The sequence below is a fragment of the Rana temporaria genome, chromosome 12 (genome assembly GCF_905171775.1).
Source record: "Rana temporaria chromosome 12, aRanTem1.1, whole genome shotgun sequence".
In the NCBI taxonomy this organism is placed as follows: Eukaryota; Metazoa; Chordata; class Amphibia; order Anura; family Ranidae; genus Rana; species Rana temporaria.
This window is the reverse complement of record NC_053500.1, coordinates 18,750,157-18,766,077: the sequence shown is the minus strand read 5'-3', so window position 1 is coordinate 18,766,077 and position 15,921 is coordinate 18,750,157. Positions and strand designations below refer to the sequence as shown.

General features: G+C 42.3%; 1 protein-coding gene across 1 annotated transcript in view; it reads right to left on the bottom strand.

Moving 5' to 3' along the window:
- Positions 1–5,682: 5,682 nt before the first annotated feature.
- The window catches only part of GATA5 (GATA binding protein 5), a 54,445-nt gene continuing 44,206 nt past the window's right edge, over positions 5,683–15,921 (bottom strand). The window contains exons 4-7 of the mRNA XM_040329985.1: positions 9,621–9,746; positions 7,419–7,503; positions 7,126–7,247; positions 5,683–6,541 (exon numbers count right to left, since the gene is read on the bottom strand). Coding sequence (XP_040185919.1) covers positions 6,389–6,541; positions 7,126–7,247; positions 7,419–7,503; positions 9,621–9,746 — 486 coding nt within the window. The 3' untranslated portion in view covers positions 5,683–6,388. The remainder of the gene's footprint in view (positions 6,542–7,125; positions 7,248–7,418; positions 7,504–9,620; positions 9,747–15,921) is intronic.

Here is a 15,921-nt window from a genome sequence, read left to right as displayed (position 1 = left end):
CTAATGAAATGGACTTTAGGCGGTACAAGTAAATATAGTAAAAATACTATGGGTAGATTTATTCATCGAAGTATAACATTTTTACAAAACAAGAAATGGTATACAGAACTTCGTGAACATGATAATATAATATCGGCATATTTAACACAGTACATACATAGGGAACATTTCATAAAAGTTGATACTAATGCATGTATGCTAATTAAACACAAATCATACAGCACCAGAAATTATACAAAAAACTTTTAGATCCTTAGGACTGGATTGAATATGCAGAATAATGGAGGTTGCTTTTACTCGCTTTTACTCAACATGTTTCGCGTTGAAAAACTTTTCATCAGGAGCATAACGGTAAGTACGGTAAATCTCCGCAGGGATGTATGAAACAAACTATCGAAGATAGTCATATAGCATATACAATGATGTTACCTGGCCAGCCTGGTAGGCTAGTAACAGGTAATTTACAACATCAGAGTATATGCAAGTGAAAAACTTTGGGCTAGTACACAAAAATTATATGGGTAGAAAAAAGTTTGTGTCAGGCGACCAAGTATACTCCAAATTAGGTCCCAATAACAAGTCCCAGAAGTGGTAGCCAGCAGATCTGGAAAGCTTGTAGGCTAAATATCCAGCGGGGCATAAAGAGCCAGTCCAAGCAGGAGCCAAGAGGAGTGTGCTGTATCAAGATCACACAAGACATTTTTCACTTGCATATACTCTGATGTTGTAAATTACCTGTTACTAGCCTACCAGGCTGGCCAGGTAACATCATTGCATATGCTATATCAAGGCTCAAAATTTCAAGTCCTGAACTAGTCCAGGCCTTAAAAGTTACTTGCCACCAGTTGCCCCACCCAAACCCTACCCTTCCCCGCCCCCAATTCCGCCCCTAAACACGCCCACGTCTCCTCCAGTACATCCCTACCTCCAACGCCTCCCCCAGTACATCCCTACCTCCAACGGCTCACCCCGTATATCCCTAATTCCAATGCCTCACCCAGTACATCCCTACCTCCAATGCCTCCCCCAGTACATCCCTACCTCCAACGCCTCTCCCAGTACACCCCTACCTCCAATGCCTCACCCAGTACATCCCTATCTCCAACGCCTCCCCTGGTACATCCCTACCTCCAACGCCTCCCCCAGTACATCCCTACCTCCAACGCCTCACCCCGTACATCCCTACCTCCAACGCCACCCCCAGTACATCCCTACCTCCAACGCCTCACCCAGTACATCCCTACCTCCAACGCCTCACCCAGTACATCCCTACCTCCAAAGCCTCACCCAGTACATCCCTACCTCCACTGCCTCACCCCGTACATCCCTACCTCCAACGCCTCACCCCGTACATCCCTACCTCCAATGCCTCACCCAGTACATCCCTACCTCCAACGTCTCACCCAGTACATCCCTACATCCAACGCCTCACCCCGTACATCCCTACCTCCAATGCCTGTGAACCTGGGCGGGTATGTGCAGAACGGAGGCGGAGGGGAGCGGTCCCAGGCAGCTCTTACATGTATAGTGCAGTGCATGGTGGGGGTGTGCAGGAGAATGGAGGTGGAGGGGGCGGTCCCAGCGGCTCTTTCATGCACACTCTGCGAGCCTGGGTGGGGATGTGTGGAAGGAGGTGGAGAGGGGAGGTCCTAGACGGCTGACTATATGAATTGAAATATCTGCGCTGCGAGGCTGTGCGCGGCGGAAGGGACACTTGGTATACATTACTGTGATATCACAGCCCTGTCATTACTCGCCCTCTGCATTTGTTTACTCGCCAAATGCGAGTATGCGAGTGCAAATGTTAAGGGCTGTGCTATATGACTATCTTCGATGGTTTGTTTCATACATCCCTGCAAAGATTTACCGTACTTACCTTTATGCTCCTGAAGCGTTTTTCAACGTGAAACATGTTAAAGTATGAGTTATGAGTAAAAGCGAGTAAAAGCAACCTCCATTATTCCGCATATTCAATCCAGTCCTAAGGATCTAAACGTTTTTTGTATAATTTCTGGTGCTGTTTAATTAGCATACATGCTAATGTCTTAAACGAAATACCCTAGTTTTTGGATATTGAATATTTTTTTCCCAATAGTACCTTCTTTTTAAGTACAAGTGCACTTCTGATTCAGCCGGGCTGCGACCCAGGACGTCACATCTTCCTCTTCGGTGAGCTCCCCTGTTGTCTTCTGGGACATGTGTCCCAAAAGACAAGCTGGCCATTCACAAAGAGCCGCGGAACTCACGAATGCGCATTCGGAAACCGTCAGTGAAGCTGCAAGGCGTCACTGCCATTTTCCCAGTTTCCCTTAGTTGGAATGGTGGTGCCTGCACCCGAGCCGATGGACAGATCGGCCTCGGGGGGGCCAACATTGCGGGCTCCCTGGACAGGTAAGTGTCCTTATTAAAAGTCAGCGGCTCCAGTGCTCCAGACAAGGCTCTTCTAAACACGAAGACAGTGCTGGATTTATCAAGAACCTGAGTAAACTTTGGCAACTGAATGCCATGGATTTGTCCTGTATCAGTAAAATAAATTTTTTTGGGGAAAAAATGTACAGTTTATAAACCTGTACATTTTCAAGAAATAATTAAATAAATTGTACAAAAATGTATGATTTAAGTAAAAACCATATAACACTCAAAACATTGGAGCAGTGTGGTCACTGGTGTAAATGCTGTCTGCAGTTTATTCAGAAAACCAAGACCAGACTCCCAGCTAAAAATGGGGATCTCTGCAGACAAGGAGCTTAATATGGAAATCTGTCAGAGATAGGAGAAAAAGGCAGAGCCATATGGGAAACAGTTATTCGATGAAAGTTGCAGTGTAATTATGCAGCATCTATCACTGAACATTTAAAAATGGATTTACACTATAACCCCTAACACAAGCCACAAACATACAAGAAGAAACCCTGTCATTGTAAAAATATGGTGACACTATATTTCATAGCAACCTTCAAGAAAAAAAATTCAGAGCAAGGCTGCTATCTGAGCCAAAAGGAGGGAAGAAAAACGCCATTAATTTCTTGTGACTAGTAACCTTAATTCAGTTTGATTTATCCTGTGGAGTGAAAGCAGGCATATAAATTTTAAGTGAAATCCACCTTTCCATGTGCATTACATCCTCAGTCCTGAAAACAGCACCAGCTATTTCACCGGTGCAGAGGTCAGACAAAGGCTGAGATTGGAAGGGCCTTGCTTTCTTCCTTCCACAGTTAATAAAATGGATAAGAAGCTGTAGTCGCCCTTTTGAAGGTCTCTTTTAGTGAGTCGTTTAGTGAAAGTGTGGAGGCGACTTTTATCTGCAGGAGAAATCGTGGGGGGATGACAGGTAATGATACAAATGTGCAAACGGTAAAGAGACACATTCACAGCACACGGCTGTCAAACAACAAAAGAAAATATGATGCTTTATGTCACTTCAAATTAGATCATGCTTAGATGTTGTTTGTAAAAAAAAAATTGTGAATCAGAAGTCTGTTTGGACGAAAAAAAAAAAAAAATGCATGCTCCTGGGGATTCGGGAAGGAGAAGCTTTTCTCAGGCAACATCCTATTCCCAAGGGCTCCAAAACACAAACTAACTATACAATATAAATCAGTCTGAGGTCCTGCAGTGACCCCTCTCTACAGCCTTGGAGCCCTAAAACGTAATGAAGGGCCTAAATGCAATCTTCAAAGAGGACTACTTTAGGGATAATCCTCATTCCACTAAGGAACGCTGAAGATTTCAGATGACGTTGGCAGTGTTGTACTTCACTTTGGCACTGACGTCTGAGCTAGTCACCACTAGTCATCAAGCAGAAACAACAACACAAATTCGTTTGGTGGTGTCTAATGAGGAAAGCCTCAAATCTTTGGCTTCCCTAGATCTCTTTTTTATTCACAGATAGCCAAGAGAAAAAATAAGAAATCAGAGAAAAAAAAAGCCAAAAATAAATAGCACCAAAAAGATTTTTTAATAAAAGAAAGGACTTGTATTTCATCCAGTAATGACCTTACCTTGAAATATACAGTACTGTGCAGTCTTAGTTGAGTTGCTTAGCCGTGTTTCCATGTCCTATGCCAGGGGTGTCAAACTGAATTTCATCGTGGGCCGCATCAGCATAATGATTGCCCTCAAAAGGGCCGGTTGTATCTGTAAGATTAGATGTCCAGCGCATCCCCTCCCCTTACATTAATTGTCAAGAGCCACCCCACCATCAGAAGTTGAGTCCCCCACTCTCCCTTACATCACAGTGCACCCCCTTTCCTTATGCTGCTGCTGGGAAGAAGCTGGATGCATTGGTTGAAAGCAGAAAGTAAGGGTCTAGAGTAGGACCAGAGGAGGGATGGAGCTCTGCTGCAGCTGCAGGAGAGGTGCAAGGGCCACATGAAATGGCCTGGAGGGCCGGATTCGGCCTGCGGGCCTTGTGTTTGCCACCTATGTCCTATGCACTTAAACACAACAACTGGGATGCCTAAAAATGGCATCAGGTACTCTGGACTGATAAGTCAAAATGTTAACATTTTTGGCTGTAGCAAAAGGCAGTTTGTTGGCCAAGGGCTGGCGAGTGAAACAATAATGAGTGTCTGCAGGCAAGAGTGAAGCATGTTTGGGGTTTCTTGCAAGTTTGGGTCTGCATTTCTACACATGGAGTGGGAGATTTGGTTAGGATCAATGGTGTCCTCAATGCTGAGAAATACAGGCAAATACTTATATATCATGCCATACCATCCCATCAGGGAGGCGTGTGATTGGTCCTAAATGTATTTTGCAGCAGGATAATGACCCCAAACATACAACCAATGTCATTAAGAACTATCTTTAGTGTGAAGAAGAACAAGGAGTCCTGGAAGTGATGGTTTGGCCTCCACAAAGCCCTAATCTCAACATCATGGAGTCTCTCTGGGATTACACGAAGAGACAGTAGGATTTGAGGCAGCTTACATCCACAGAAGATCTGTGGTTAGTTCTCTAAGATGTTTGGAACAAGCTACCTGCTGATTTCCTTTAAAAACTATGTACAAGTGTACCTAAAAGAACTGATGCTGTTTTGAAGACAAAGGAGGGTCACACCAAATATTGATTTGATTTGGATTTCTCTTCTGTTCATTTACGTTCCATTTCGTGAACTGATAAAATGTATTATTATTAACACATTTCTGAAAGCATTTTTAATTTACTGCATTATTTCACAACTGCCTAAGACTTTTGCACAGTACTGTAAGTGGGAGAAATTGTTTCTTCAGTTCACATCAAATCACACATTCCAATTCACACTAAACACATTTCCTAGATGAAGGTTTGCACCTCGCACGACACTCTCCTTTCCACCTGTCCTGCATATATCTTCAGCCATTATAATGCCAGGAATTTATTTTATTTTATGGAAGGCGCACTTATACAACTGAAAAGGCGAATGTTGTTAGAATTTCTCCATTCTTGAACATCCTTTTAGGCAGAATTTCTTTTGAAAGATCAACCATTTTCAACGGTTTCAATACAGCAAGGCTTCAACCAGGCTTCACGGTTTCAACCAGCAGCACACTTGGCCCAGGGCACATGCCACATGATGAAAGACTCTGTTCAGGCCTTCGAAATAGCAAACCCAAAGAAAAAAAATCAATGGTTTATGCTTTAGATAGCATTCTCCTTCAAATATCAACCAGAAATTTCACACAAGAAAACTATTACACATTCTGAGTTTTGCCTTAAACTGGCAATTTATAAATCAACAATTATTACAATAAACCTGAACTGAAGAAAAAACATGTAATTTACAGGTAAAAAGTGCACACAACTTTGTGCCAATAGTTAGATAAAATAATTTTATCTCTGCGCCACATTTTCACTTTTTTGGAAAGTGAAACCAATTGCACTTAAGGTATGAAGAGGGAAGTAATCAGAAAAATATCTTTTTAAAAGACGCTAGGAATGCTTGTCCTTTTATTTTGTCCCAAGGGTTGAAGTAGTGTTTCTGTCATTTGATAATCTCCAGTTCCAATATTCTTTTCTTTTTTTGATTGTCGAAGACATCAAGGATTTTGGGTAAGAAGATTCCCCTGCCGCCGTGACAATTTAAGGCTTCCAAAAAAAAGCAAATTGTAAATCATTTTTGGTTTTCTGTGATTGTCCTGACCCCGTCCCATCACCTTCTGGATCTCATACAAGACGCTACATCGTCCTCGGGGAAAGTGGTCTTTTCCTCCTGAGGCGCAGGATGCTGGGAACACCAGACATCATACCCACAACATATCTTCTTCCTGAGGTTTCCAGACTTGCAACCATTGATTGTAACCCCTAAGTTCCCATCTTGTGTTGCTTTAAAGTATTGTGCTGAGAAGAGCCCCTTTGGCACATGTCTAGTTCACACACAACTGTCTTTCTGCCCCAGAGCAGTTTTAATTTAAGCAAGTGCTAGTGCACACCACGAGTCCTGACGAAGAGGAACGTTAAGTCCTGACTGCTGGCTCAAACCAGTTTGACTGAAGGGGTATTCATCTGAAATAAATTTTAGCTCATGGGACCCAGGTACAAGATCATCCGTTTGGCTTTGACCCTATAAACAAAACAAAATAATACATGAGACCATTGGGGCTATTATGCTAGCTGAGCAGATTAACAACCAGAGGTTTATAGTTGACCATATTTCATGTGTAATTCCATAACAAAAAAATCAATATTTGGGTACAGCTATGGGTGCGTACCACCATGCTGTGTTCTTTTTTTAATACAGATTTTAATACATTTTTTATTTTATTTTTATTTTTACACCCGCAGCCCTCAATTTATTATAGAAAACTATTTTACAAGTAAAAAGGAAAAAATATATATTCTTTCTTACAAATTTTCTTATTATTTAAGCACATTTATTATTACTTACAGTACACTTTTCTGCTATCTCTTGCATACAACAGCTATGATTTTAAAATAATGTATCCCCAAAGTTTCTGTTCTCATGTAACTAATTATTAAAATAATAATAATAATAACTGTACACATTTGATCTATAGAAAAACTGAAGGAAGGGGAAGTTTTTTTTATTGTTCATTGCAATCATATTCCAGGTGTAATTCGATGTGCAATCTAAACTTTATTATTGAGAATAAAGAAAGCCATTATCTGTGAATTTGGGTGTCTTACCTGAGAAGCAGCTCCCATCCCCTGCCCAGAGTAATGTACAGAGAGAGCAGGTTCTGTTTTTAATACCGGTGTGGTGTCTGTTGTAACTGAGGATGGTGAGGTATTAGCCGAAGCTGATGACCCTGGAAGAGCATAACAGATTGGAATTAGAGATGGAAGGTCAAAAGGAAGGAAAAAACAACTGCATCAGGGGAACAATTTGGAGAGTGAAATGAGAGGAGTGGACAAAAACACAATCAACTTTTTATTATGAGTTGAAGAATGAATTCCATGGTCTGAATGTCTTTGATTACCTATGGAGGACTTTCCCTTCACGCTTTTGGGCTTTCTTTTTCGTGTCTGTATGATTTCTTTCTTCATAGCTAGAGGTCGAGCAACCTAAAAGAAAATTAAAAAAAAATTAAAAAAATGTGTGCAGGGAGTGGGGTACACTGCATTTAGTGACTAACTTTTTCTCTTATTCTCTGCTCTGCTTTCAAATGTACCTGGCTCTCCCTAAAGATATCACATTTTCTCTAAACCTGTCCTAAAGTTCTGCAAACAGGATAAATCTGTGCAAATACTGAAGTTAGCAAAATTAGTTCCTGAAGCCCTACCTACTCCTTAATCATTCTGTCCTTGGACAGAGATCTCAGTTTTTAAGATCAAGAGGATATATTCAGCACTAATAAGGTAAGTTTTTTTTGCAATGTTTGGGGTTAGATAGTGATACATGGCTAAAATGTCATCCACTTTCTATGGAATTGGATGAAATTTAAGCCATGGGTGGTCCTGCTAGCACCATCCAGCTTGACAAACTGTGATCTGAAAATCGTAGGAACCAGGCAGAAAATGCTCAACAGAACAGTGATTGTCACCAACCAGATGTAGTCACTGTTTGGGTATCCTGACAGCCATGGAAGTAGCGCTTGTCTGATTACAATAGCAAGCAGGGTAGATACCCCCATTCCTGTTTTGTATAGCATGCATGGGGAATTCTATTGAAATAACCTTTAAGGTGTATGGCTAGCCTATATTTAATAGTTAAGATTTAAGGGGTATTCTGGTTAAGGATAGGTTAAGAAGATATTACCTGTTATGTTTTAAGGGGTTAACTTAGTGTTAGTGTTAAGCGCTACAGTTAGAGGGAGGATTGGGTTAAGTGTTAGGATCAGGTTAAGATACAAATTTCAGGGGATGGTTGTGTTACATTTATGTGTTAAGAGCAAGCTTACACATTAAAGGTTTATTTTATGGATTCTGTTAAGATTAAACATTTGCATGGGCAATAGATTAGGTCAGTGTTTCCCAACTCCTGTCCTCAAGGCACCCCAACAAGGCATGTTTTCAGGATTTCCCACCGATTAAACTGCTGTGGTAATTACTAAAGCAGTGAAACTGATCAAAACACCTGTGCAAAATAATGGAGAGCCTGAAAACATGACCTGTTGGGGCGCCTTGATGACTGGAGTTGAGAAACACTGGATTAGGTAGTACGATCAACCCTATCATTGGACTTAGGCCCCGTACACACGAGGAGACATGTCCGATGAAAACGGTCCGCAGACCGTTTTCATCGGACATGTCTGCTGTGAGCTTTTGGTCTGATGTGTGTACACACCATCAGACCAAAATCCCCGCGGACAGAGAACGCGGTGACGTAGAAGACAACGACGTTCTCTAACACGGAAGTGCAATGCTTCCACGCATGCGTCGAATCAATTCGACGCATGCGCGGGATTTCGGGCCGCTAATTATACGTCATAATCAGCGGACATGTCCGATGAGTCGTACTAACCATCGGACATGTCCGACGGACATCTTTCCAGCAGACAAGTTTCTTTGCTTGCTAAGAAACTTTTTTCCGCTGGAAACCTGTCCGCTAGGCCGTACACACGGACGGACATGTCCGCGGAAACTGCTCCGCGGACCAGTTTCAGCGGACATGTTCGGTCGTGTGTACGGGGCCTTAGAGGTTAGGGCTGTGGAGGAAACTTTTTTTTTTTAATTTGTTCTTGTTGTCAAAGTCATGTGCTGAAATTGGTTGCACTGGACTACCAGGGCCAATAAATCTAAATACTGAACTACTTATCTTCTGTGTATGTGAGGTTACCTTCAAAACATGGACATTTGGTGGGATATAGGACAGGTTTGGAAAATGCGGGGTTGTCACAGTAGCCTGACTACACTTTAAAACACTTCCTGAAAGAAGCGTGTAAGAATTGGCAACGCCCCCTCTTGCAGTGTCTAAACTATCAACAGAAGTTTTGGAAAAATATGGTAGATGGCTAAACAAGAACATACTGCTCTTTCCATATCCATAGAGAACGTATCCCTGTGGCTTCTATAGTACACTGAATGGGAAAGCACAGGTGACTAGAGTTAGGTTGCATTTTTTCTGCATTCTTTTGCAAAGTACCTGGCCATTACCAAGGTGCTTTATATATTCCAGCCATCCTTACAAACCAATGGCAGTAAAATGATTTTAGAAGCCCTCCTGTCACACAGATTCTTACCCCGTGTAGTTTCATGTAAAGGCCACAGGCGTTGCATACTGGTTCTCCATCGGAGTTTCGCCTCCACAAGGTGGTGGTAGTCGTGTGGCAATTTGTACAGCACAGTCCAGCACGTCGAGAAGAAGACTGTAGGAAGAGAGAAAGTAATAACCCACTGAGATTTCTCTGATATTTTCTTTGTAGTTTGGGGGTTTGCATGCTTTGGAAACAACATGTTTTAAATTAGTATTACACTTTATAACAATTGGCCTAACGGTGCTCAATGTCACTAAACCCACATCCTAAAAAACGATCAATACAGGGATATTCCCTTTCTATATTATGCAAAAAACCTGCTTGATCCTGCTGCTCTCTATTTCCCCCTTCTGTTCATGTCCCTAGTTCAGCTATGGATTTTGCAGCTGTGGTGGCAACTCTGCACATGCTCAGAGTTCTTCAGTGAGTTTCTATGCTGAGCATTTCCTCCCTATCACATCTGAGCAGCCCATGTGATTATAGAGTCACACATGTGGGCGTATACACAGTGGTAAATGACAGCCCACTCCTTCCCTTCTCCTCCATGCTCAACCACCAACTAAACACAATGGGGGCAGGATACTACATGTAGATTAACGGAAGCTTCACCTCCCTATTATTCTAAGACACAGGCTGAAGAGGGTGTGGCACAGCCTGTGACTGCAGAGAATTGGCCCACACCATGTTATTTCCACAAAATTATAATTTAATTTCAAATATATATATATATATATATATATATATATATATATATTTGTATGACAATTTAAAATAGTGTATTATTTATTTGTACTCTGTATTCCACATCTGAGCAGCTTGTTGACAATAATTTTTTTATTTTTTTGAACATGTGACCAGCAGCGGAGGACTAAAATCTCCTCCTGCTTAGGTTTCCCCGCAGACAAGCTGGGAAAAGTTCTGGGTCATGTGACAGCTGTATATCAATTAGGAAAACGGTACTTAGATTATTTTTTTTATTAAAATAATTACAGTACCATCACCCATATACATAAATAGAAAGGACAATGTAAATTCAACAGCGTGTGTTTAGTATCACTTTAACTACTAGCCGACCAGCCGCCATCATTAAACAGCAGCAGGTTGGCTCTCTTCCGACTGTACGTCGATCCTCTAAACAGCTATAGCAGGCATGTGCCTGCTGCACTGCGGGGGTCCCGATGCGCATGGACGGCGGTTGCGATGACCGCCTGCCACGTGCGATCGCAGGCACGAGAGCCAGAACAGGGATTTGTGTGTGTAAACACACAAATCCCTGTTATGTCAGGAGAGGAGAGACAGATTGTCTGCTCCTACTAAGTAGGAACAGCGATATGTCTCCTCCCCCAGTCAGTCACATCCCCAAACAGTTAGTGACACACACAAGATAACACATTTAACCCCTTGATTGCCCCCTAGTGTTAACCCCTTCCCTGCCTGTGACATTTACACAGTAATCATGATCGATGTATAAATGTCAATGGTCCCAAAATTGTGTCAAAAGTGTCCGATCTGTCCGCCGGAATGTCGCATTACTAGTAAAAAAAATATATATATATATATACATAAAAATTCCATAAATCTTTCACATAGTTTGTAGACTCTATAACTTTTGCTCAAACCAATTAATATACGCTTATTGCGATTTTTTTTTTTAAAAAATATGTAGAAGAATACTGATGAAAAAATGTGTTTTTTAAAAACATTTTTGAGGATATTTATTATAGAAAATAGTAAAAAATATTATTTATTTTTTTCAAAATTGTCGCTCTTTTTTGGTTTATAGCGCAAAAAATAAAAACCACAGAGGCGCTCGCATACCACCCAAGATACGACGGCGTAGGAGACTTACGCCGCTCGTATCTAGGCAACAGTGAGGCGTATCTGATTCTATGAATCAGGCGCAGAGATGCGACGCCTCACACTCAGAGTTACGATGGCGTCTCTGGAGATACGCTGTCGTAACTCCTTTCTGAATCCGGGCCAGTGTTTTTTTTTCTGTTTTAATTTGCAGTTTTGAGTAGAAATATACCTGGTGCCCCCACCCTGAAGGTCAGTGTTCATGTACTTCCTGTTATGTGGGAATAGCTAGTGCCTAACATGCTCCTGCATTATAATCCTGACACATTGCCCAGGCACGGCCCACTATTGTCATCATCAGGAGAAAAGCCCAGAGCATTAATGTGCAAGCAATGGTGGAGCAAGTACATGTAGACATGAAGGGCCAGATCCACGTAGGGCAGCGTATTCTTAGGCAGGCGTAGCGTATCGTAGTTACGCTACGCCGCCGCTACGTTGAGAGGCAAGTGCTGTATTCACAAAGCACTTGCCTCTAAAGTTACGGCGGCGTAGCGTAAATCTACCAGCGTAAGGGCGCGGAATTCAAATGATGAACAGGGGGGCGTGTTTTATGTAAAATAAGCTTGACCCCACGTAAATTACGCTTTTTTTGTATGGCGCATGCGCGCGCATGCTCAGTATCACGTCGGATCTTCAAATTAAATTATGCCCGCTCAATGCCTAGACGACGTGACAATAATTTACGCAAACGACGTACACGATGGAAAATTCTACGCTGGCCCGACGTCCATACTTAACATTGCGTACGTCTCATAGAGCAGGGGTAACGTTACGCCAAAAAAAGCCTTACGTAAAAAAAAGCGCCGGGCGGACATACGTTTGTGGATTGGCGTATCTAGCTAATTTGCATACTCGACGCGGAAATTGACGGAAGCGCCACCTAGTGGCCAGCGTAAATATGCACCTAAGATCCGACGGCGTACTAAGACGTACGCCAGTCGGATCGAGCCCACATTCAGTCGTATCTTGTTTTGTGGATACAAAACAAAGATACGACGGGGGATCTTAGAAATGACGCGGCGTATCAATAGATACGCCGGCGTAATTTCTTTGTGGATCTGGGCCGAAGTTGCCAAAAGAGGCTGCAGGAGATCTGCAGTACTAATATACGAAAAGGATTTAAAAAAATAAAAACATGAAAACAGTATTTTATGAAGATAAGTGGTATATAGAGCATGCACTAATATAATAATATATCCAACTGCACCTACATCACTATACAAGGAAAAATGTTATGAAAAATAAACATGGCAACTATTTATGATACATGGAGAAAACAAAATGTCACCCAGTAAGGATTTACATCTACTTTAACGAGAAGTACTTTGCTGGTCTAAAAACACCACGTCGCCCTAAACCTAGCAACAAATCATAGCAAAGGCATTGAAAGCCGCATTACAACATGGCTAACTCTGATTTAGTGGACTTGTTCATGAGAATGTGTCACTTCACAATGAGAAAGTGGAAAGAAAGATGGTGGAAAAAAAAAAGAAAAAAATTACAGCCATGGCCGTGCAACACCATCACACCTCATTTTTCCTTGCGTTTTTGCTATGGCAACCCTGTGTAACTTTAGAGCAGTGAAGAATTTGGTGTGACGTTAATCTGTTAACTGTATGGAGGCTTTTCTGTAATAGGCGACTTAAGACAGCCAAGAAGGACTTGTAGCAGCCATTACTAGAGGGTCTCACTCCTCTTTTTGTGTTTTTATTTATTTTACATTATGGAGAATGCAGCGGGGTTAGAGCTGGGAAATCTGGCAAGGAGCTCTCAGAAGGGTATGTTCAGCCAATTTCTTTTCAGTTTTTGGATAGAGTAAGGAAAGATTAACGTGTATGTCAAGTCAAAACTCGTTTTCTTCATTTTGGATTGAGTTGGAGAGGGATAGAACCCCTGTTAGGTGTTTACTGCTATCTGGAACTCTGTTAGAAAGATTTACCCTCACTTCCTGTCTGGTCACAACTAAGACCACATTAGATTTTCTACAGATTTTTATCTTCAGATTTACCAAAACCATATAATATGAGGTCAAACCTTAAAGGTGTTGTAAAGGTACCATTTTGTTTCCCTAAATAGCTTCCTTTACCTTAGTGCAGTCCTCCTTCACTTACCTCATCCTTCCATTTTGCTATTAAGTGTCCTTATTTTTTCTGAGAAATCCTCACTTCCTGTTCTTCTGTCTGTAACTCCACACCGTAATGCGAGGCTTTCTCCCTGGTGTGGAGTGTCGTGCTCACCCCCTCCCTTGGACTACAGGAGAGTCAGGACGCTCTCTACATTGCAGATAGAGAAAGGAGCTGTGTGTTAGTGGGCGTCCTGACTCTCCTGTAGTCCAAGGGAGGGGGCGAGCACGACACTCCACACCAGGGAGAAAGCCTCACATTACTGTGTGGAGTTACAGACAGAAGAACAGGAAGTGAGGATTTCTCAGAAGAAATAAGGACATTTAAAAGCAAAATGGAAGGATGTTTCAATTTGTATGCAATCAGGCAGGCCCTTGCACTACATGGTTTTGGTAAATCTGAAGACAAAAATCTGCAAAAAATCTAATAGTGTGTATGGGGCATTACTCTATAGAGGTTCTAATTCTTCCTCACTCTAAAACTCTTACTTTGTCTTTTGTATACCGATGGGGAAATATCATTTTTTGTCCTCTAGAAAATACATGATGTAAGAGGCAATCTTTACAAAGCAAAGGAGAATCCCCTCTTAAAGCGGAGTTCCGTCAAAAAAAATATTACAATTCAGCAGCTAAAACTTCCTCTTCTTGCCCAAAACTGAGAAAGAAAAACTGTTTTGCCATTACATACACTTTAAAGTGGTTGAAAACTCTCATATATACCCAATGAAGTCACTGGAGATGAAACAAATCCTCCCACATCAGTTGTACCTGTTTATCTACAGCTGGAGCTGAAACTACACTCTGTAGCTCTCAGTGAGGAGAGCTCCGAAAGCTGATCTGTTTTCATATATATTGGCCAATTCCATTTCCTGCATTGTCCTGAGCAAGGCAGCCATTGAATTAATCTGGTGATGTAGCATACAGTAAATGACTAACAAATGCTGCAAGTATTACTCATTAAAGGAGAATGGAGCATACATAGAGACAAACACTTTTCTAGCAGCTTGTGTGCATTGAGCCAGTATACCTCAAGAAGGTAGGAATGGATGGACTGCTGAATACCCCTTGCAATCAGTGAATACTAAGGCCCAGATTCTCAAAGGAGTTACGCCGGCGTATCTCCAGATACGCTGTTGTAACTCTGAGTATGAGGCGTCGTATCTATGCGCCTGATTCTTAGAATTAGTTACGCATAGTTTTGTCTTGGATCCGACCGGCGTAAGAGACTTACCTACGTATCTAAGTTGCATATTTACGCTGGCCGCTAGGTGGCGCTTCCGTTGATTTACGCGTCGAATATGGTAATGAGCTAGATACGCCGATTCTCAAACGTACGCATTATTGCGCATTATTTTACGTTGTTTACGTAAGGCTTTTTTGGGCGTAAAGTTACCCCTGCTCTATGAGGCGGAGATGAGGCGTGCCAATGTTAGGTATGGACGTCGGAACAGCGTTGAATTTTTTAACGTTTTACGTCGTTTGCGTAAGTCGTTCGTGAATGGGGCTGTGCGTAAGTTACGTTCACGTCGAAAGCATTGAGTAGTTGCGGCGTAATTTGGAGCATGCGCACTGGGATACGTCCACGGACGGCGCATGCGCCGTTCGTTAAAAGCGTCAATTACGTGGGGTCACGATTGATTTCCATAAAACACGCCCACCACTTCCACATTTGAATTAGGCGGGCTTACGCCGGCCCAGTGACACTACGCCGGCGTAACCTAAAGCGCAAGTTCTTTGAGAATACGGGACCTGCCGCTCTAAGTTACGGCGGTGTAGTGTATCTGAGATACGCTACGCCCGCCTAAAGATAGGCGAATCTACGTGAATCTGGGCCAATGTGTCACTATGTTAGAGCAGATTCATTTCTTGCACAAATTTCTAATCTTTATCTTGAAGGTCTGCAAGACTTTAAAGGCCCAGGAAGGGGTTAATCCTCCATCAACCGGCAGCTCCAGAACTGGAGACAGGCAGAGAAAGGCAGAGGCTCCATTAGCCGCTTCCAAAAATATTGTCTCTGCAAATGTTCCTCCCTCAACCCTAAATCTCCAGCGCTAGTGATGGACGATGGCAAGGCCCAGGGGCTTGTCAAGGACAGGAGAACAACCATATTTTACTCCTAATTTCCTCTCAGTTTACTTTAAACCAAAGGGGGCCGGTCACATTTCCCTGGCAACGTTCTGACCTTGTCTGCAAGAACCTCGCTCTCTAACTTTGAACTGGGCCGCTTGTTTATATTACAAAGAACAGCGCATCGGCCGTACAAATATGAGGTTCTATTATGATTTTCTGGACTGTCTCCGGCTGATA